General features: G+C 43.1%; 6 protein-coding genes across 7 annotated transcripts; 2 read left to right on the plus strand and 4 right to left on the minus strand.

The window, feature by feature from the left end:
- Nucleotides 1-726: 726 nt before the first annotated feature.
- On the plus strand, nt 727-1,962 carry LOC104814531 (photosystem II reaction center PSB28 protein, chloroplastic-like). Its single transcript, XM_010542615.1, has 2 exons — nt 727-935; nt 1,399-1,962. The coding sequence occupies exons 1-2, from the start codon at nt 866-868 to the stop codon at nt 1,872-1,874; spliced, it is 546 nt and encodes a 181-aa protein (XP_010540917.1). The 5' UTR covers nt 727-865; the 3' UTR covers nt 1,875-1,962.
- An 80-nt stretch (nt 1,963-2,042) lies between these two features.
- LOC104814532 (xyloglucan galactosyltransferase MUR3) lies at nt 2,043-4,447 on the minus strand. The gene has a single exon (XM_010542617.2). The coding sequence runs from the start codon at nt 4,049-4,051 to the stop codon at nt 2,210-2,212; it is 1,842 nt and encodes a 613-aa protein (XP_010540919.1). The 5' UTR covers nt 4,052-4,447; the 3' UTR covers nt 2,043-2,209.
- A 1,112-nt stretch (nt 4,448-5,559) lies between these two features.
- Nucleotides 5,560-6,082, minus strand: LOC104814533. Its single transcript, XM_010542618.1, has one exon. It carries the CDS (start codon nt 5,988-5,990, stop codon nt 5,613-5,615), a length of 378 nt encoding a protein of 125 aa, XP_010540920.1. The 5' UTR covers nt 5,991-6,082; the 3' UTR covers nt 5,560-5,612.
- Nucleotides 6,083-6,189: 107 nt separating this feature from the next.
- On the minus strand, nt 6,190-9,999 carry LOC104814534 (NADH dehydrogenase [ubiquinone] 1 alpha subcomplex subunit 9, mitochondrial). The gene is made up of 12 exons (XM_010542619.1): nt 9,824-9,999; nt 9,600-9,696; nt 9,234-9,298; nt 9,049-9,134; nt 8,852-8,936; nt 8,692-8,762; nt 8,341-8,472; nt 7,904-8,019; nt 7,143-7,266; nt 6,993-7,061; nt 6,692-6,812; nt 6,190-6,602 (listed from the first exon to the last, which is right to left on the minus strand). Exons 1-12 carry the CDS (start codon nt 9,924-9,926, stop codon nt 6,463-6,465), a joined length of 1,209 nt encoding a protein of 402 aa, XP_010540921.1. The 5' UTR covers nt 9,927-9,999; the 3' UTR covers nt 6,190-6,462.
- A 130-nt stretch (nt 10,000-10,129) lies between these two features.
- LOC104814535 (ABC transporter C family member 5-like) lies at nt 10,130-16,938 on the minus strand. 2 transcript variants are annotated; one of them, XM_019202628.1, is made up of 12 exons: nt 16,699-16,937; nt 14,095-16,344; nt 13,644-13,964; nt 13,417-13,503; nt 12,460-13,155; nt 12,207-12,371; nt 11,821-12,115; nt 11,507-11,721; nt 11,100-11,405; nt 10,954-11,017; nt 10,628-10,867; nt 10,130-10,530 (listed from the first exon to the last, which is right to left on the minus strand). In XM_019202628.1, the coding sequence occupies exons 2-12, from the start codon at nt 16,222-16,224 to the stop codon at nt 10,418-10,420; spliced, it is 4,632 nt and encodes a 1,543-aa protein (XP_019058173.1). In that variant the 5' UTR covers nt 16,225-16,344; nt 16,699-16,937; the 3' UTR covers nt 10,130-10,417. The 2 variants fall into 2 exon arrangements, with proteins under 2 accessions (XP_019058173.1, XP_010540924.1); XM_010542622.2 differs by having other exon boundaries at nt 10,418-10,530; nt 14,095-16,224; nt 16,699-16,938.
- Nucleotides 16,939-18,695: 1,757 nt separating this feature from the next.
- LOC104814536 (WD repeat-containing protein 70) lies at nt 18,696-21,744 on the plus strand. Its single transcript, XM_010542623.2, has 8 exons — nt 18,696-19,352; nt 19,485-19,697; nt 19,789-19,989; nt 20,149-20,256; nt 20,386-20,523; nt 20,621-20,872; nt 20,954-21,274; nt 21,382-21,744. The coding sequence occupies exons 1-8, from the start codon at nt 18,747-18,749 to the stop codon at nt 21,562-21,564; spliced, it is 2,022 nt and encodes a 673-aa protein (XP_010540925.1). The 5' UTR covers nt 18,696-18,746; the 3' UTR covers nt 21,565-21,744.
- The last annotated feature ends 141 nt before the right edge of the window (nt 21,745-21,885 follow it).

Raw genomic sequence — 21,885 nt, forward strand, 5'->3', positions numbered from 1 at the left:
CTCCACATGCAGCTCACGTGGACCAGTCTTTTCCTTGCTTTCTCCCCCCACTTTTTTTTTTTTATTAATTATGTACATAGATAATATAACTCAAGAAACATGCTCTCTACACGATCAAAGGGGTACATCTCTCTTTTATTTTTTTCGAGAAAATAATAATTTTGAAGTAAAAATATGAGTATTTGGATTGTGCAAATGACGTAAATAATAAAATGTACATATCCACAAATAGGCTGTTTTTTTAAATAAAAAAAAACAGGCCCGAGTAATTGAGAGCACTTGGGGATTAATGGGATGCATGTGGATTAGCACTTACTAGTCATTGTATTATTAGAGAGAGAGACCGAAAACCTACCGCTAAGTACATAAAAACGCAAGGCAATGGTTTAGTTATCTATTCACTAATCACTAATGTGGACTATAGATGTAAGATCTATTTTTGTACAATAATTAATTAATTAATTAATTAAATCGATTACTTTAATTAACAACTAACACGTATGCTGACGCGCCCCACATGGGCCTTGTTCAAGTGTCACAGACCTGAAACCAGCTTTTCTCTCCCCACGATCTCCATCCCATGTGACACGTGGGAATTGTGGGACCCACTTTCCTAACGGGGCGAACGGGCTTCTGAATTATGGGCCATGTTTCAAATTTGGGCCTAATAAAAGCCCACGTAGCGAGACATTTCAACGTGGCTATGTTTGGATTCCTGGCGAGCCGATAACGGTCGCCGAAGAAGGAGCGGTTGCGGTGGCGACACGTCACGATCTCCCGCCACCACACCAGAGTCTTCTTCTACTTCTTCTTCATGGGCTCTGGTCTCTCTGCCTAAATCTTGCTACCCATACACACGACGACAATGGCTTCTGTTCGGTCGCTAGGGACTCTACTTCCCGTCTCACGTTGTCCTCGACAGGTTCCGCGCTCAGGTACTCCGATTCGCGCTCCTTCCTCTTCCTGATTTTCGTAGAATATCTTGTTTTCGGCTCTGCAATGTGAAATTGGAGCGGAAATTTGTGCTCCCGATTTCATGTAGGTTGATTCGGTTTGTTACGGAAGAAATGTCAGTTCTCTGTTGATTGACGATTGGTTCCTTTATCTGCCACGAACAACAAACCAGAGGTGATAAATCACGATTTCCCCGGTTGAAGCTGGTTAAGATCCTGAGTTCACTGGGTATCATTCTGTAAATTGCGTATCAGTTGAATGGCTTGAATGTATCTCTTGTATTCAAATAACATGCAATTCAGATACGTTAGATTCTGAACCCACAATTTCATTGGCTGAGTGCGTTGAACCAAATTGGGGATGAGGTTTTTTTTTTTTTTTTTTTTTTTTTAGGTTTGTGGCGGCTCTCTCTTTTTAGTCTGATTTCCACATGTCCTTTGGCAGGCATTGTTATATCTTCAAGCTTAGCTCATCAGATCACACGGCCGTCCTTCACTGGTACGTCCGTTTACCTCTCCAAGACCAGACCGGAAGGGATATGTCCGAAAAGGACAAAACTCGGGAGGATAAGAATGATGGTGAAGCCGACGTTGCAGTTTATACAGGGAACGGACGAGATGACGATACCTGACGTGAGGCTAACGAGGTCAAGGGACGGAACAAACGGAGTGGCCACGTTCACATTCGAGCAGCCGTCGGTGTTTGACTCGTCGAGCGAGGTGGGTGAGATAACGGGATTGTACATGATCGATGAGGAAGGCGTTATTCAATCTACGGACGTGAACGCAAAGTTTGTGAACGGGAAGCCGGCCGGGGTGGTGGCTAGGCACGTCATGAGGACTCCCAAGGATTGGGACAGGTTCATGAGGTTCATGGAACGTTACTCCAACCAGAACGGCTTGCAGTTCGTCAAGAACTGATCTTTTTTTTTTCCTCTTTTGACCATGGAATCAGAGATTCTAATCCAATTTCTCAAAATCTTTTCGGTAAATATTCATTAAAAGCCCTCGAATATTATAGAAATTTATTTGTCAAAGCCGGAATCTTTAGATTAGGTTCTCTACATAATCGAAAATCATCTTTAGCAATGGACTCAACCACCATTTCTGTATGTCGATGTGAATCTGTAAACAAACTCGTTACATGAAACTCCAGAAACTACAGACGACGCATTACAAGAAACAAAAATTCATTTTTTGTTGTTGCTGTTGTATAAATAACTCAAAAACTATCTCTCAAGCTGTTGTGAAATGTATCATGACTTGTCTCTCTGTTCGCTCTTCCACGAATTCTTGGCGGCCTCGGCGGAGGAAGCTGTCCGGCCACCACCGCTGTCTTTTTCATCCTTGGCCTTCGAGAAGAATGGGTCCCACTCGTGGCCCCCGACTTCTCGCTGTCCTTCCTCCAGCAACTCGTATTTCCAGCTGTTCTCCTCGATGAAGTTATCGTACTCAGTCCGGCCCTCGATCATGTTCTTCCTCAGCCGTGTCACCTTGTCGATCACAGCCTGCACCGCCACATTGAATGCATCCTTCAGCGTCTCCAGTTTCGATCTCGGGTCCGCGTATATCAGCCTTGGGATGAGGCTGATCACTGTCTCTCTCATTATCTTGACCTGCTCCGGGGGAATCTGGAGGAGACGTTCCTCGATGGTCATGTTTCTCTTTCGGATATCGTCCTCTGGGATGAAAACCGAGTAGGTCGTGTAGTTCTTCGGGAGATGCCACGTGTACTGGGTGTAGGCCGAGCCGGGATGGAAGAAGACGGGTATGCAGCCGGCCAGCATCGAGTCAAAAGCCGATCTCCGGGTGTATGAGTCACCCTGGGGTTGCAGACAGAATAGTGAACTCTGAAACATCTGCATAATGCTACTCGGAGAATGACACTTACTCTCTCCAAAATCACACTCCAAAAGTTTACAGACTTTTGAGTTCCGGCACTGATCGATGATCTGCCCCCGGATGGACTTTGGGTTGTCAGGACGTGGGGCTCCAGCGAATGAGAACAGCCATTTTCTCTCCAGGTTTCTCATCCGTTCTTGCCAATCAAACACATCAGAGTCCTTGGCCGGGTGAAAGTAGGTCGGGTATGGGATGCCGAAATCATTTGCATTCCATGGGCTCGATTCAACAACGAGCATAGACATGTTCTTGGCAGCCGGTAAGAAGAGAAGCTTGTTGCCCCAGTCGGATTCTTCATCGGACAATCTCCTAAAATCCCATGTTATACGACCTGCCACGAGAAAATGATCCTTCCCTTTCATTATCTCCCATTCAGGCCGTTTCATGAGCCAATCCACCAACTCGAGCGATGCAGCATCCCTCGTCGAGATATTGTACCCCCAGAGGTACCTAGCAATGTCGAACCCTGCATAAAACGGCACAAAGATGGCAGCAGCAATGGAAGAATCATTCGTCAAGCATTCGTACTGCTTCATTCTGTTGCTGAATATCACATCAACGGCAAACTGATTCGTTGCATACCACCCAGTATTCGAGAACACCCCCTCAACATTCTCGAGTGGAGGACCTAACCCCGCATTCGTCATGAACTTGCACATGTTAGTCCAGAGGCTAAGCTTTTTACAGTCTCTAAGCATATCCTCATTGAACCTCGAGGGCAGATCGTGAACATAGATGTACTTCCCCCCACAAGGGTCGCTCTTATTGTCTGCTGTCCTCAACGCCTTCATAAATGGAAAGCCCTGTTCCTTAGGGACATCGATCTCTCCAATCTTAGGCAGCTTAACGGTTGAACCAGAATCAGTGTCGGATACTAGGACAGGAGGAAGATTAGATCCAACCGTACCATTTAAAGATTCTGTGGGAGGGTGGATGGTTTTGGTTTTAGGTTCAGGAGGAGGAAGGAACTTATCTACTCGAAGAGAGATCGATGGTTCGTTTTGGGCATAGCTGGGTTGTAACTGGTTTTGTTCGTCAATACTACTGCTTCCTAAGACAACAAAATGGAAGTACAACAACACTGCCCAGAAGAAAACCGATAAAGCCGCCAAAAGACAAATCCTGTTGTTATGATTCTTCCCATTTCCCTTCTCCATTGGCTCTGTGGGAACAACTCCCCCCGACCGGCGTCTCATAGAAATCCCCGGTATCACACAAGGTACCAGATCACAACATCGATACCAAAAAACACAATTCCTAATCTGGAAACCCTAAGTTCCAACCCCTTTTCAGCTGCTAGCGAAGCGAGAAACCAGATTCAAGCACGAGATCGAAGTAATCGAAGCTAAATCGTAACTTGGAAACAGGAAAACTCAAAACGTTGATCGAAACTAAGGTAAATCATGCAGATTTAAGGATGCAGAACTATACCGACAAGGATCCAGGGATAGACTACAAAAGAAACAGCTGTATCACTTGGGATCCTTCGAATGATCTGGAGAAGCCTGAAGGGATTCACATGCTAGGACAAGATCGAGGGCCTTTGACTGGGTTTGAGCTGGTCTCAGAGAGAGAGAGGGAGAGGGTATAAGGAGAGCGCGTCGGGGAGAGGCGCACGTTAGACGGCCTGCTAAATTTGCGCCGCCAGTTTTTCTGGTGTCGGTGACCGGTGGGAGATTGCCACGTAGGATCTCTTTTCGTGCTGACATGTCGGTTTCGATTTGTGGGTGACGTCATGGGGCCTTTCGTGATCTGGGACTCCACTCGTAGCGTGCAACTACTCGAAAGAGATCCACGTGGAAGCAATTTATTGGGTAATACTTAGTTAGATCTTGAATTTATGGTAAATCATTTCCTTTGGTCTCATTCATCATTCAATTCACTAAAATTTTTAATTTTATAATCTAATTATATGTATGGCATTTACATTTAGCTATCTGATGGAGATGATGAGTAAATGATTCATGGTAGAAAATCTTAAGGGTCTAATTAGAGGTGATATGTATATATATATATATAATAAATGATTGACATGATTATTTTAGTCATTGCTTTCCTTTATTCACTTGGTATATTGACTAATTTGTAATTGAGACATGGGTTTGGTTTCTTTTATAATATTTGGTGCAACAATATCATTGTATGTTATTCTATGATTATTTATACTTCAATGGGGGGTCTAAGGGGAGGTGAAAGAGAGAGGGGAGAGGCATGAAAGGAGTGGGGGAGCTTGTCCCCGATGCATTGATTTAGAGGGAGCCAATGAATAGAGAGACAATGCCACATGGGGCTAATTAAGTAAGCCTCGACATTCAAGAGAGTGCATTCCCACTAAGTTTTATTTTTTACTCTTCTACATTTTATTATTATTATTATTATTATTATTATTATTATTACCACTAATTCAATTTAATCCATATATTCTTTTCATAATTCTCTATTAGTATTCCATTATTTAATAATTGGGCACAGTTTGTTCTCACAAATTAATACACAAGTTTAATCATAATTATCTTTTTTTTTCTCATAAAAAACTTGGACCCGTTTTCTTATCATAGGGCTGGGACGCGAGTTTTCGTGAAAACGTCACTCATTAGATTTTTCATGTTTGATTACAGAAGAAAGGGAGAACTTATAAAAGCGAGAGGTCCCCTGTAAGGATAACTCTTGGCGATGATCATCGATTCTTTGCATGAAGTTTTGGTTGATATTCACGGACAATCAAATGGTATATATATATAATCAAGGTCCCAATTTCTACCTGGACCAAGAAGAGAGAAGCAGAACAATGGCTATGATCATATTGACGAGAAAGACAAGACACAACCCAACCTTAATCCACGTCATCTCCTGTCGTCTAGATACCTCCCCTCCTCCATCACCATCGCCGGAGACTTTAAGGTCTCCGACGTAGAGATGAACACCAGGATCTCTCAGCTTAACCTTGCTACCAAACAGAGCCGAAGTACAAGCCCCTTGAACGTTGCTGTTCACGTATATGTTGATCCTGCAACCACTCGGCGTGGCCAGGCTCACTTCCCGGGGCGCTACCATCGTTGCACCAACGTTTCTCCCGTTCAAGCTGATGCCATTGCCACTGGACTCGGAACTCGAGTATTCTTCTTCATCCTCCATCTCGGGCTAAGCTTCTGTCCCCGAGTCTGAGTCATGTCAGATGTCTCTCTCTCCATTTGTATGGTTCCTCCTCTGTGATTGGTTCTTTTCTTGCTTCTTGGGTTTCCTGAAAGCTCTAACTTTTCTCTACAGCTCGAAGCAAAGTGTAATATTCTACACTTTAAGTAAACCAGAAACTCATATATGCCAAACCCAGAACTCAAAAAAAGAACTTAATTCTTAAGAGGAAATAGTATTAGTACATGAAGTTTGAATAAACCAGAAACTGCATTTGGAGCCTAAGGGAGAAGGACAGCGCATCTCTCACAGTCTCACTTTATGCAAATAAGAAAAATCTAGATGGTTATAAGAAGCATAATGTAATCACTGTTTTTCGGGTCCTTTTATTGATCGAAGGAAACAAAAGGCATGAACATACCCATTTTAGTTTTTTATTTCAATGCAAAATTCATATGGAATTGACCCAGCAGTATCAAGGGTAGAAGTCTGTAGGAACCTTTTCACTAACAGTAGAACCGAATTGGGGACCGCCTTTGCGATATTGGATAAGATACTCAACCGGGTAGCCCTTCAATTTATGCGGGGCAATCCCCAAATCCTGAAACGTCAAGGCTGAGATTCCAGCCACAGTCGAAGAGTAGCGTGTCACTTCACTTCTGCTTAACAAAGAGTAATATTTGATTCAAAGAGAGTGAGCTAACCATTTCCAGACACCAGTGTATCAGTTGTAAGGGCATTTATCTGATCTAAATTGAATATTTGGGGAGTTGGTAGCGGAAATGGGAGTTTGTTGAGCAGCACCTCCCGTGGACTCGCCATCACCTGGAACGTGTCACAACATATGACAAGTTCAAAATGTATCGAAAAGCATGAATCCAAAAACTTAAAACTGTTCTTGGAAACAAGATCCTCTTTTTTTTTTTTAATCATCACAGCTCAGGTAGTTCCTCTCACATAAGAAAAAAACTCCTAATGATAAATGGAGAACGATTTGATAGTTACCTTGGCAATGGGAAATGGAACCTTCACATACCGAGGCCATTCACGGATCATATCAAACATGAGTTCAGCCTGCGAGAACCACCTGAATGTTAGGCACACAGCTGCCATAGTGATTTAAAAAAAAAGATGAACAGCATCTAGGAATATTACCAACTCATGAATTGTAAAGACCTCTGGACCACCCAACTCGTATGTTTTCCCCATGCTACTGCCATCATCCTTCAGAGCTTGAACAACTGCACCAGCAACATCAACGACATATACGGGCTGTATTCTGCAACAAAGGAAAGGACTTGTTAGGGAAAGAACTGGATGCAATTATCCAAGTGGGCTGATATGAACCAGTGAGAAAACTTGCATGCAGGGTTTTAGACGTACTTGGTGGTACCATCACCTATGAGAGGGAGGAAGCTGTATTTTTTAACAAACTGTGCCCATGGGTTCAAAATCTTATCCTCTGTACCGATCATCGTCGCAGGTCTCATAATTGTGGCCTAGGAAACAGGGACATATCAGGAACCAGCTTAGAAACAACAAGCTGACAAGAAAAGGGTCATAAAACCAGTGGCAGATCCATTGTTGCTCGGAAGTTAATAACATTTCAAATATGGTTATTCAGCTAAACACAAGAAAATGCCACAGGTATAATCAGAGACAAACAAAGAAGGGTAAGGAAGGATGGGATCTGATATCGTATTGATAGTTGCAGAGAAGAGAGTGGTTTCTGAGTTCAACGGTCAGGCTCACAAGTCACAACTACAACAATCAATAAGAAACTGTGTGATGCGTTTAGACATTTATAAAGAGAGTTTTACCTCAGGAAGCACTTTCAAGATAGCTTCCTCAGCAGCAGCTTTTGTCCTTCTGATATGAACCAGTGAGAAAACTTGCGTGCAGGGTTTTAGACGTACTTGGTGGTACCATCACCTATGAGAGGGAGGAAGCTGTATTTTTTAACAAACTGTGCCCATGGGTTCAAAATCTTATCCTCTGTACCGATCATCGTCGCAGGTCTCATAATTGTGGCCTAGGAAACAGGGACATATCAGGAACCAGCTTAGAAACAACAAGCTGACAAGAAAAGGGTCATAAAACCAGTGGCAGATCCATTGTTGCTCGGAAGTTAATAACATTTCAAATATGGTTATTCAGCTAAACACAAGAAAATGCCACAGGTATAATCAGAGACAAACAAAGAAGGGTAAGGAAGGATGGGATCTGATATCGTATTGATAGTTGCAGAGAAGAGAGTGGTTTCTGAGTTCAACGGTCAGGCTCACAAGTCACAACTACAACAATCAATAAGAAACTGTGTGATGCGTTTAGACATTTATAAAGAGAGTTTTACCTCAGGAAGCACTTTCAAGATAGCTTCCTCAGCAGCAGCTTTTGTCCTTCGCATCCTTGAAGGAGATGTTGCCGCAGCTCCAAGGCAAGAAACTTGAATAAACCTCATAATACCACCATGTTCTTTTGCCAACTGAAACAACAGAAAAAATTCAACCATTTCACAGAGCCAAATTTAATTAGAAAGAATTGAAATGAACCAAGCATTGGAGGACCATCATACAATGCAATGATGCATATGAACGAAACCACAAAAATCCTCTGTTTGGGAAAAGAATCAATGACAGGAGCAAGAACGATAAATCTTTCAGCCAGATCACTTGGAGACTACTGGTTAGGATTCAGAACATACCATTGCAAGTTTTTCAGACATATGATGGTTCACCTCCTCAAAACTGAAATTTCTGGTCTCATAATCTCTTCCTGTTGAAGAGAACAAAATGTCAACCAGTGTTATAGAATGACATGGGTTTAAGGAATTCCATACGTAAATACAAGAGAAAAACAACTACCAATGAGATTGATAACAACATTAGCCTTAGCCATGACCGCCTTAATAGAGTCTTCATCTCTTGGGTTGAATTTCATCGGTACTATCTGAAATACAGAGGAAGCAAAAATACAGTAGATTTAATGGCCTGAGAGGTGATATTCTTCTTTAAAAGTCTTACACATGACATAACAAAACTATTATCAAGCAAAAGGTTACCTGTCCTAAATCACCCATCAACTTGAGATGACGAGGATCATCCTCTGAGCCTCGGAAAGGAACAAGCACCTGAGACCCCATTTTAGCTGGAGGAAAGACCCATTACGAATAATCAAATGATTCAGAAAAAAAAATGAAAAGGAAAAGAAGCTTGCTTTACTAAAAAATATTAGCGCGTTACTCACCTAGCTGCTGCACAAGATAACGGCCAAGAAATCCCGTGGCTCCGAACACAGTAGCTATAATGCCACTGCCAAACACAAATGCCAATTTAAGTTTCAACTAAGAGCAAACATTTTAAAACCAAGAGCTCAAATAAAACTCGAAAAATTTGATGTTCTACAGCTGCCTAAAACTACATTTGATTCTTTTTTGCCACAATTGCATCCAGTTCAGTACCTCGAACCGTCCTTTCTCGGGATGCTTCAGTTCAAACTGATGAAATTTAACAGCTAAAAAACGAAATGCAGACAAAACTGGCCGAACCCTAATACGAAAAAAAAAACTTCCTAAGAGAATTTCTCCAGCATTTTCTCAGGAAGCAAACATACCTGACGGAAGATCTCCCACCAGTACCCTTGCGGGCGAGGTGCCCCATACCCTTGGTAGCGAGGGAAGACGAGTAACGCCGATCATCAATCCCATGATCTGCGGAACAATCACGGCAGAGAAGAAGAAACACCCAAAATCACGAACAGCATATCTCATTTGCGCGAAATTCGAACAACCTAGAAATTTGAATCGAATAAAAAAAAAATAATCGGAGATACTTAACAGTGATCTGGGACTTCGTAGAGCAATTTGAGATACGACGAAGGATAAATCTGAGCTCCGCCGGCGAACGGCCGATGAGCCAATCTCCTGGAGACCGCCTGCATCTTCTTCCTCAGTTACGACTTCGAGAGAACGAGAGAGAGAGAGATTCGCCTGAGAGTACTGAGAGAAATGGGCTGTCTAATGACAGAAACGACAGCGTTTTATGTAAGAACAACAATAAGCCGTTTCTTAACATCGCTAGAGTTCAGCCCGTTAGTGTTAAGCCTGTAAGGCCTATGCAGGATAAAAGGGGGCCGAGTACACAGAGTGAAACTGCGTCGTTTTTATCAACACCAACTCTCCGAATAATTTGGCCCATTAACATAAAGAGCAGGCTAAAAACCCTACGTTCTCGGAGGATCAAAACAGTTTTAGCTCTGTACCGATTGCTTGTAGAACAAGTAACAGACTAACATTAAAACCTAAAAAGAGAACCTTATTAAACAAGAATAAGTTTCACAGGGCGATTTTCTCCAATGTCCACGAATCTTGGAACATTCTTTCCCTCCGCCGACAGGAACTGGGTCAGATGTTTATCCGCAGAGCTAGGGTTTCAGAATTCGGGAATGCCACTGGACCTGGAGGAATACTCAGTCACCAATCTCAAGAACATGGATGATTTATCCTCTAGAAGCCTCGCAGGTTTATCCAACTCCGCTACTCTACCTGCAAAAAAAACATATTCACGTGTATATATGAATATATATATTATATAGATAGATGGAAGGCAATTGAGGAAAGGTTTTAGGGATATAGGGTATACCGTCGGAGAGAACGAGGACGAGATCACTGTCGATGACGGTGGGGATCCGATGGGCAATGGTGCAAACAGTACAGTCTCTGAACTCCGTTCGTATGATTTTCTGGATGAGATTATCAGTGGCCGTGTCCACGGAAGCCGTCGCTTCGTCCAGAACAAGAATCCTCGCCTGTTTAAGCAATGCTCGTCCCAACGACACGAGCTGCCTCTGCCCTACGCTCCAGTTATCTCCGTTTTCCAACACTACATCATTAAAGTATATATACCAGCCTTCTTACACTGTCTGTCTGAACAAAGGTTTCACAGTGACTGTCAGTTTAGTTTATTACCTGGAGAATCGAGTTTCTGGTCTTTCCCACGGATTATTTCCCCGAGCTGAGACTTATCCAGAGCCTGAAACAAGAATTCAGACCATTCAATTCAACGAATGAAGAGAATGAAGAGAGAGAGAGAGAGAGAGAGAGAGCAATGCTACCTGCCAGATTTCGTTGTCGGAGTGCTCCTCAAGAGGGTCGAGGTTTCCACGGATGGTGCCTTCGAACAATGTGGGATCTTGGGGAATGATGCCGAGGCGGCTACGGAGGTCATGAAGGCCTATTGTGGAGATATCGATGCCGTCTATGATTATCCTTCCCTCGGATGGCTCGATCATCCGGAACAGTGCTTGTATCATCGTCGATTTCCCGCTTCCCGTCCTCCCGACGATTCCAATCTTCTTACCGCCCGGAAACACGCAGCTGATTCCGTGAAGAACCGTCGGCATATTTTCACCATATCGAACCTTCAGACAAAAAAAAAACATAAAAATTTCTCAAAAGATTGATTCTTTAAACTCAAACATTATCGAGAAAGTTGTTTAACACCCAGATCATAGCGCAGTACCTTCAAATTGGTGATCTCAATGGTTCCATTCTCAGGCCACGAGGGGAGAGGACGCGAATCCTCAATAATTGCGGGCGCTTCGCTAGGAATTTGACTGTACTGATAAATTCTTTCGATGGATATAATTTTGTTCTCGAGCTTGCAAAAGCTGAGTATCCACCGCGAAAGGCGAGCGTTTAAGTTAAGACCATATGTCACTGCAAGCCCAGCCATGCCTATACACAAATCCATCCCATCATTTTCATATTTCGGAAGATCAACTCTATGTAGGTGATGAAACAAGTTTTCGACAGAAAGGTGGCAACTGAACTTACTCGGATCAATGGTTCCATGAGGAAAGCTGACGAGAAGAACCATGCAGAAGGCAAAGACAAACGTCGAGAGAAGTTCCATGCGTAGGCAGAGCCATTCAATAGCAGCGATGCTGCAGAAGAAAGGCCGGGCAAAGCAATCGAGCAGGTAAAGGTTTCTCTTCATGAACCGTTTCCCTTGTCTAAACCCTCTGATCGTTGCTGCACCAGCTATTGACTCTCCGAACAGATGGATTATCGGAGATTTCTGAATGCCAACGATTCTTACCAGCTCTCTCGATGAAGCCATGTAGTATTTCTGCATTTAAATCCACCTTAGAAGGAATTGAATGTAATGAAAATAGGAGAAAGATTCAGACCAAAAAGACTTGAGAGAATGACTTGTTCACCTGCATCCACACGCAAGCAACGCAGGTCGGGACAACAAGAAGGAAAACTTGCCATGTAACGTTCGTCATAACCCCGACAATCCCGATAAGCTGTATCGTCGTTGCAGCAAAGCCTCCGAGCCTGAATGGTATATCAAGATCCACTACACTTTGATCAATTGACACCTGAAAAGTCACACGGTTTTGTATAAGAACAACATAAAACGGCGAGAAATGCATCGGATTTCCATAAAGTTTCTGGGAACCTATATACCCGATTCAAGATCCGCCCAGCAGGAGTAGAGTCGAAAAATGACATAGGCGCCCGGAAAACGCTCCTTAGCATGTTCAGAAACAGCTTCTGAGCAGCTTCGAGCCCGAACGTGGCAACCAGAACAGCCCGGACAAATATAAACAGCGAGCTGCCGAATGCAAGTGCCATAAACACGACGAGAAGGATGGTAGGGGTCACTTTCGCCTGGTCGCCTTGCGTTTGCGGGTTTGCCCAGGCCATCCACCAGTTACTAGCGATCTGAAGGAACTGGAACAGAGTCTGGGCGATGATAATGAGTGGAATCAGTGACCCTTTATAGGCTGCAGCCATATAGGACCAGTACACCTTCATGCTGACTCGTCCCCGGACACGTTCCTCTTCCTGAACAAGCTGTTTCTTCTTCATTCGCTTCGCTTTCTTTTTATCTTTGATGGCTTTCTGGTTCGACCCAGATGGCCCCTCTTGAACCTCCTTGGCTATAATCTCGATGTTGCTAGCGGAAGTGTCACGTTTCGGAATTCGTGTTAGCGAACTATCAAGCAACGGGTTTTCGTCAGAGTCATCTGATGAGTGGGTCGGAATTTCCATTGCTTCAATAGCTTCATGGTGAGCGGATACAAGTGACTTGAAATCCGTTCCAGCTTGTAGCAGTTCTTCATACTTCCCTGACTGTATAATCTGGCCATCCCTTAGGACCTGCAGAGATATATGGAGAATGTCGATTATTGAGATATATGAATGTAAAATAAAAACTATATATTGGTAAATTCGGTTAACAGGTTTTAGGCTTTTAATTGAGTTTGAAAGTTTATATGCATCAGATATTTGAAGCACATGGATTATGATTCCCAAATCCAACTATATAACAGGGTATAAGATCAGATGAAATTTCGGTTGACCTTTCCGTTCTTCAATCTTTGTTTAGACAAAAGAACAACTTATAGAACAAGCCCTCACCAGTATAAGATCGGCCACTGGAAGAAATTCGACCTGATGAGTTACAAATATCACAGTCTTTTCTGCCAAAGCTGTCAATATGTATTCCTGTAGTTACACTGAACATGCTTAGCTCAAGATTTTGATGCAGTGAGATCTTGGATGCATCGTGACTAGTTGATTCATTTGTGTTAGTATGTAAGGAAAATGCAAATGATGCATTTGAAGCAGGGGAAAAGATAGTGAACCTGGAAGAGCTCAGAACCGGTGTGAGCATCAACGGCACTGAACGGGTCATCGAGCAGATATATATCGGCGTCCTGATAAAGAGCCCTAGCGAGCTGAACTCTCTGCTTCTGACCGCCACTGAGATTTATGCCTCTCTCTCCGATGATGGTCTGATCCCCATGCGAGAACAGCTCCAAGTCCTTCTTCAACGAACAAGCGTGTATAACATTCTTGTACTTGGCCCTATCCATTGGACTGCCAAAGAGAATGTTTTCTTCTATATTTCCAGACTGAATCCATGCAGACTGCGAGACATAAGCTGCAGTTCCACATATTCTGACCTGTGTAGAGAAAGAAGCACATGAAAATGACAAAAGGGTCCTATAAATTTGTGAAAAAACATGGAACTTTAGGCCAGAGATAATGAAACCAAACACGGGTTTGGAAGTGGTTGAAGTGTTTTTCACTTACGTCGCCCGAGATTTTAGGGATCTCACCAAGTATACAGGAGAGAAAGCTCGACTTCCCGGCTCCGACGACTCCACAGACAGCAACACGCATTCCTCTTTTCACTTTCAGACAAATGCCTGACAGAGTTGGCCTCGGAGAGCAAGGATCCCAACAGAAACAACCGTTCCTGATCTCCACAGCTGTGTTCGACATACCACGAGGCAGGACAGTTGCGGCATCTTCCTGCAGTTCTTCCTCCTGCAGAAATCCCGAGATCCGATCCAAGGAAACTTTTGTCTGAGCCATCATCGAAACCAGGTCTGGAAAGTTCCTCAGCGGTTCCTGGAGAATCCTGAAAGTGGCGAGAGCAGAGAGAACACCCCCGGCCGTGAGCCGAGTCCCGGTGCCAATAGATGTAGCAAAAGTGATAGCCGCAACAAATATGGGCGAACTCCAAAATATGAATGTTATAAATGCTTGGGAATATAAAGCTTTCCGAAGCCATTTGAACTCTGTGCCCCTCATTTCCTCGAGTATAACCCGATACCTATCTTCCCAAGCCTGCAGCTTCAAAACCCTCATGTTCCTCAGACACTCGGAAGTTTTCCTCATCCGTTCATCTTTTGCAGACATTAACCTGTCCTGATACTCCTCCTGAATCCGTGCTAAAGGGATAGTCACGAGGATCGAGACAATCGTAGCTACCAACGTGGCTAAAGCTGCAACTCCAACGCTTCTGTACAAGATTGCGAGGGCAAGAACAATTTGCAGGGGAAGCATCCATATATCATGGAGATACCATGAGTAATCTCCTACTCTCTGGACATCGACAGCCATGTAGTTAACGATTTCTCCGCTCGTGTGGCTCTGTTTGGCCACACTCGAGAGTTTCAGTCCTTTCCTGTACACCATAGCCGTGAGAGCTGATCTCACGTGCATTCCCAATATATCAACACCGAGATACCACTGCCTCGTCGTTACAGTCTCCACAAGCTTGGCCGTGAAGAAAATCCCGGCAAGGATGTAACCTTCATGAGGGTAAGTCTCTTGTCCTCCCAGATAGTTAACAAAGTCGTTCACCAGATAAGGACCCACATAAGAAACAAGGGTGTTCAACCCGGCAAACACTGCATTACAAGCCGCTTCCTTCCAGAACGACTTCAAGATCGCCCAAGCCAGGGATGGCGGTTTTGAGGGGTTCTCGGCCTTTAACTTCTCCCAGTTCGAGTTCAAGACCTTGTAAGTGGTCTTTGCCCTGTCTCTTGGAGCGAGCAGAGGGATGTCCTTTAGCTCGAGCGGCCTCTTGGCTCCAAGAGAGAGAAGAGGGTTCAACCATGAGAGGGTGGCAAGGTTAAACAGTCCTGCCTCGCTGTAAGGAGTTACCTTGAGACATCCGGCTTCTTCCTCGACGAGCAAAGGCTCTTGAAGATCCGAATTCGTTACGACTTGAACACCTGAAACACCTCTGAAAGCGACGAAGCAGAGAAAGGCGAGAGCCGGGGCTGTGGCTAGGTTCGCGACTGCGTGTGACGACAAGCTCTTAGAGCCATGAACTAGGAGCGATCTAGAGTCGACGTATAGAGCGCATAAGCAGATCAAGAATGACAAAACCCACCAAATCCGTACCAAGAAAGGAAATCTCTCTGACAAAGTGTATTTACATCGAACAACTGATATGCACAGCAATAGCCAAGCTAAAATCTGCGAAGCCGGCGAGAGAAGAACTGAAATCTCGCCAGTCGCCTGCGTCGCGGTGATGAGATCGAACACCAAAGCCGAGACTTGCGCGAACAGAACGTAGAAACAGCATAGCAACGACAATTTGAATCCTTGGGTGATTTCGACACCTTGAGTTTCTCTGTCGACCGCAACATTCACATAACTTGAGTTCTCGACAGAATCGTGTTTGATGAACCGAGCTCTGCAAAGACAGGCGGACAAGTGTCTCGCCAAGATCGTCAAGAGAAACACCAGGAATAGCGTCAAGTTGATGACGATCGAACTCAATTCCAGTATGGGTAAACCCTGAAGAGCTTTCAAATCAGTGAAACCCATTGTCGAGTCGATCGTTGGGATCGCAGAGAGCGAGCTTTTGAGCGAAACAGCATGGAGGGCACGAAGCGAATCCAGCCGAGAAGGGCATTTCACCATCTGTATATCGGAAATCAGCAGAAGAAGAAGAAGAAGAAGAAGAAGAAGAAGAACAACAACAACAACAACAATGGAAACATGACTCGAAGAGAGATGCGGTGGTGCAGAGGAATGCAGAATCTGAAGGACACATCGCACAATGAAACAAAATGGCTTCTCGTCATAAACCAACACGTAGAAGACACAAACAGATGTAGTTTTCCTTATAAAGAAATAATAAAAAGCTCGAATCTTTGTTATGTTAACTTCATCGATGTTATCTAGAAGAACACAAGGAGACAAACCCAGGAATTTATTTCAAAACAAAAAACATCGCACTGAAAATTCCACAAAGAAAACGACACTGTTGCTTGTCTCTCAATCTGTCTCTGCGAACAAACACAGACACGCTCTCGCCATGAGCGGAGAGATAGAAAACAGCGACAATGGCGTTACGTACAACGATTGATCGAAAACCCTAACACGATCACGTACACAGATTCAATGTTTGTTCTCTAGCTTCCAAGCTCCCGCGTGCGCCTCCCCTTGGACTCTATCCTCTGTAATTTTTTGAATGATCAAAAATTGTAGGAGGCAATGGAGTTTTTCTTTTGCGTATGTGTGTGCATATATACACACGCATACCAATTGTACCTGTACGGAGCAAACCAAATGCTAAATCTCCATTCTCAGAGCTATAAAAGTGGAAAAAGGGTAAAGGGTAAAGCTCCAAAGGTGTTACCTTTAGGGGTTTTGTACTTTAAAAAAAAACATCTTTTGTGTTCCATGAACATGAATGACCTCACTGTCTTTTAAAAAAAAAATTCTATCTTTTATCACCAACCATGATCCGTAGTTGGGACGGTGCAAAACCAAAACCAGTCATTCACAATCCAACAAAGGGTCAAAAAAATACACAAACTTTAAATTCAATCCAATATGATTATTTGTTGAATAACAAAATTCCAACAACTAAAAATAATACAAACTAAACAATGCATGCATTTTCAAACAAGTGATTTATAAGTCATTGTCAAATGGAAAGAAACAGAGTGATTTAGGTGTCGCATAAAAAAAATAAAAGTTGCAAGTTTATTATATATTACATGTGATTTTGATCTTGGTTGTGAAGTGGGGTATGATGATGATGATGATGATGATGACAGTGCCATAGTGGTGGAGATCTCATAGGTCATTATCATTTTGATTGTAACCAATTATTTTCCAAATTCATTTGCTTCGGGCTTCTGTTTTACGTGAAAAGCGATGTGGGCAGATTGGTAAATCTATGCGACTATTTATCACCATTCCAATATACAAAGATGACCAGCTGTTGTGCATAGAGAAAATGACCACACGTGAGAATTAGTGTGTTCTTTTTTTATATAAAAAGTGTTACGAAAGCGAATAAAAGTCGTTTAATATTAAAATATATTAAATTATTGTACCAAATTAACCTTTTGTTGTTATCTATACATACACACTCACACCATTACTTGTCAAATTTTAGGATACTTTGTTTTTTATTAACTCTTTTCATTCTTATAAAATCATGCGTTGTTTTCAAATATGAAGTGCACTAACAATTTCTGTTTTTACCAATTTTTTTTTTAATTTAAGTTGATTCGAATATGCTTGGCTCTTATGATATGATATTATATACACACAAATAATTTACAAGACATTGTCACGTATGAAAAACGACACGCATGTCGTATTAAGTGCTGAATTAAATTAAGGCCTTCCCGAGGCCCACGTGACAACTTGGATTGGGCCCACCGTAGATTGACCCAAGTCGCAACCACAAACGCTCAGTTGTCCTTTTTGTGGGCCAATACAAACACCAACTACATGACGTTTCTGGATATTTCGATAGCACTGCCAACCGTTTCCTCCCATATCATATAAATACAAAGCCATCAACTTTCATGCAAATCCACGAGAAACGGGTTGAATCAACGACAACATAAATGCAATTCTTGTCATGTCGAATTGAAGAATCAACATCTTGCAAAATGGGCAGAAAAATTAGTTAGCGATATTTTATAATAAAATAACCAAATTCAATATATAGGGTCCATAAATAAATAGTAGTATTTCTTTTATCTTACATTAAAAAGAGAGAGAGAGCCTATAGTGTAAGTATTTTTTTTTTTGTGAGGGATAAAATTCAGCTCTCACACAGTAATATCTAACGTAAGTGAATTAATAAATGATATATTTTTAATTTAATCAAATGAAAAAAAAAATCGAGGTTTAAAGTTGGATCAAATGAAAAATGTCAAGATTTAATATTATATTGTTTTGAAGGACATGCTTTATCATTTTTCTTCGTTTTTATGTAATGGGATCGTTTTTAAAAGACGGAGGACCATCGGACAACAAAAATGGATCAGTTAATATATATGGGCTTCAATGATCCTTAATGGGCCTCACTAGGCTTTTATAAAAAGCCCATGGCCCGTTTTTTCAACGGACTTGACCGATCCCTAATCGGAATTACAGAGAGAGAGTTCAATTCGCAGAACTCGAAGAAGACGATCATGGAGGATGAAGCCAATATTTACGACGGCTTGCGAGCCCAGTTTCCTCTTTCGTTCGGCAAGCAATCCACCGCTCCGGCGCAGCTCGAGGCCCTCCACAACGCTACCCGCCGCGCCGACGCCGATTCCGATGCCGCCGCCATCGCCGGAACCTCTACGGATTCCGTCCTGAAGAAAGCTTCTTCTGGCAAACCCGAGTCCAGCTTCTCTTCTCTGTCTTCGTTCTCTGAACCCTGGCTCAGAACTGTTCGTGGTCCTGATCGTAACCCTAGCTCTAGTTCCGGTGCTGGATCTAGCTCCACTTTACCTCCTCACGGAGACGATGTAGCTGTTGGACCGCCGCGGCCTCCACCTGAGCTCACGGAGGAGGAAGAGCAGGACGACGACGGGGTTATGGTGGGACCACCTCCGCCGCTGCCGAAGGGGTCGGATAATGACGGTGACTCTGATGAAGACGGTGCAACAATCGGTCCTCCGCCACCTCCGGCGGGATCTTCTGTTGGAGATTCGGATGACGATGACGACGGCGATGATGCTGACGAGGACGAGGAGAACCGGTATCGGATTCCGATGAGCAACGAAATTCAACTCAAGGGCCACACCAAGGTATACAGAATGGTTTTACATGATTCAGAACTCGTAGAAATTTTTGGAAAGTAGTCTGATGTGGACGTTGGGATTTTAGGGCAGAATCTAAAACTCAAAGCCGCTGCCTTTTTTTGTGTGTGTCTGAAACAGGTTGTTTCAGCTCTCGCTGTGGATCATGCCGGAGCTAGGGTTCTTTCAGGAAGCTATGACTACACTGTGCGTATGTATGACTTCCAAGGGATGAATTCCCGGCTGCAGTCCTTTAGACAGATTGAACCCTTTGAGGGTCATCAAGTTCGCAGCTTGAGCTGGAGTCCCACTTCTGGTCAATTTCTCTGTGTTACTGGCTCTGCACAAGCTAAGGTACGCGAATTGTTACTTGGCTCTCTCCTTTGAGTTCTGATCTTGAATTGTATCTCTGAATTGCTCGCATCTGGTTTCCTCTGGATTTCAGATTTATGATCGTGATGGTCTTACCCTTGGCGAGTTTGTTAAAGGGGACATGTACATTCGTGATCTGAAGAACACCAAAGGCCATATCTGCGGATTAACTTGCGGAGAATGGCATCCTAAGACTAAGGAAACTATTCTCACGTCTTCAGAAGACGGGTCATTGCGTATATGGGATGTTAACAACTTCAACAGCCAGAAGCAGGTTATTATCTGCCTATATTCACATTCACAAAAAGTCGCTAAATCTGTTGGCCTGTGATACTGCATGTGTTTATAACTTGATATCTCTTCTATGGGATGGTAAATTGATACAGCGTATACAGTTATGGATACGAATGACATGATTTTATATTATCGGTAGGTTATTAAGCCAAAGCTTGCAAGGCCTGGTAGGGTTCCTGTTACCACCTGTGCTTGGGACCGTGATGGAAAATGTATTGCCGGTGGCATAGGAGATGGATCTGTACAGGTATTGATTGTCATTTGCGGAGAAATATTTGTGCTTTTATTTGCAATGTGAAGTGTATTATCCAACATGCCCGTGTAATGTTCTGTTTTCTATATCTCAGTTTTTTTTTTCACGTTTATTCTATTGCAGATTTGGAATCTGAAGCCGGGATGGGGAAGCAGACCGGATATATATGTGGAAAAAGCACACACGGACGATATAACTTCTGTGAAGTTCTCTAGCGACGGTAGAATTCTTTTATCTAGAAGTTTTGACGGATCTCTCAAGGTAATCCTGTGTATTATATCGTTGCACTAGATTCTGTGTTTTATTAACCTTCATACCGATTTTGTGGAGTATAGAACTTAATTTTGTCATCAATTAGGTCTGGGACTTGCGCCAGATGAAACAAGCTCTGAAGGTGTTTGAGGGTCTACCAAACAATTACGCCCAAACTAACGTAGCATTCAGTCCGGATGAGCGACTCATCCTGACCGGAACATCCATCGAGAAAGGTGGCACAACTGGAGGCCTTCTCTGCATTTTCGACCGTACAAAACTTGATCTCGTTCAAAAGGTTGGAATATCCCCGACTTCCAGTGTTGTCCAATGCTCTTGGCACCCGAGGTTGAACCAGGTATTCATCGTGAAATTTGGGTCCCTGTCTCTATCTACATACATACGCACATACATAAAACACATGCTCTGTTGTTTTTAGATATTTGCAACATCTGGAGACAAAAGCCAAGGGGGAACACACGTACTGTATGATCCGACACTTAGTGAAAGAGGGGCTCTCGTCTGTGTTGCACGTGCACCGAGGAAGAAATCAGTAGACGATTACCAGCCAGCGCCAGTTATCCACAATCCGCATGCACTGCCTTTGTTCAGAGACCCACCAAGCCGGAAGCGTCAGAGAGAGAAGATACTGAAGGACCCTTTCAAGGCTCACAAGCCTGAGATTCCAATCACGGGTCCCGGCCATGGTGGAAGAGTCGGCACAACCAGTGGAAGCTTACTAACGCAGTACCTTCTCAAGGTAAAGTTGTCATCTTTCCTTTTAGAATGGTCGGTCATATCGTTTTTTATGAGATATTACCAAATTTGTGAATTAAACGATGGTGGATTTGCTCGGGTTTTTTGCAGCAAGGAGGAATGATAAAGGAGACATGGATGGAGGAAGATCCGAGAGAAGCAATCTTGAAATACGCAGAAGTTGCGGCCAAAGACCCAAAGTTCATAGCACCCGCGTATTCTCAGACCCAGCCTCAACCCATTTTTGCCAAGTCCGATGATGAAAACGAAGACGAAAACCAAGAAAACAAGTAGTTGGAGAGGTTTTTACTTTTGCTTGTGCCCGGAGAAAAAACATCAGTAAAAAAGGTCTGTATCATACTTATAATTAGGTTAGTAGATTGATCTATAATTACCGATAAGGGGGGAAATATTTTTTAAACTTTCAGACATGTGCCGGCTTCCGAATTCCAACATAAAGACTAGTACTTCTAAGAGTGTGTATATACATCCACTGGACATATTTCCCAGTGTAAAGCGATTATTAAAATAAAAAAAGACGGCACATTAAGGTTTTCGTCATCGTTGTGAAACATCTACCCCTTTTTAGATTGTGTAGGGTTCAAAACCTTAACT

This window comes from Tarenaya hassleriana, unplaced genomic scaffold, assembly GCF_000463585.1.
Source record: "Tarenaya hassleriana unplaced genomic scaffold, ASM46358v1 Cleome21, whole genome shotgun sequence".
Classification (NCBI taxonomy): Eukaryota; Viridiplantae; Streptophyta; class Magnoliopsida; order Brassicales; family Cleomaceae; genus Tarenaya; species Tarenaya hassleriana.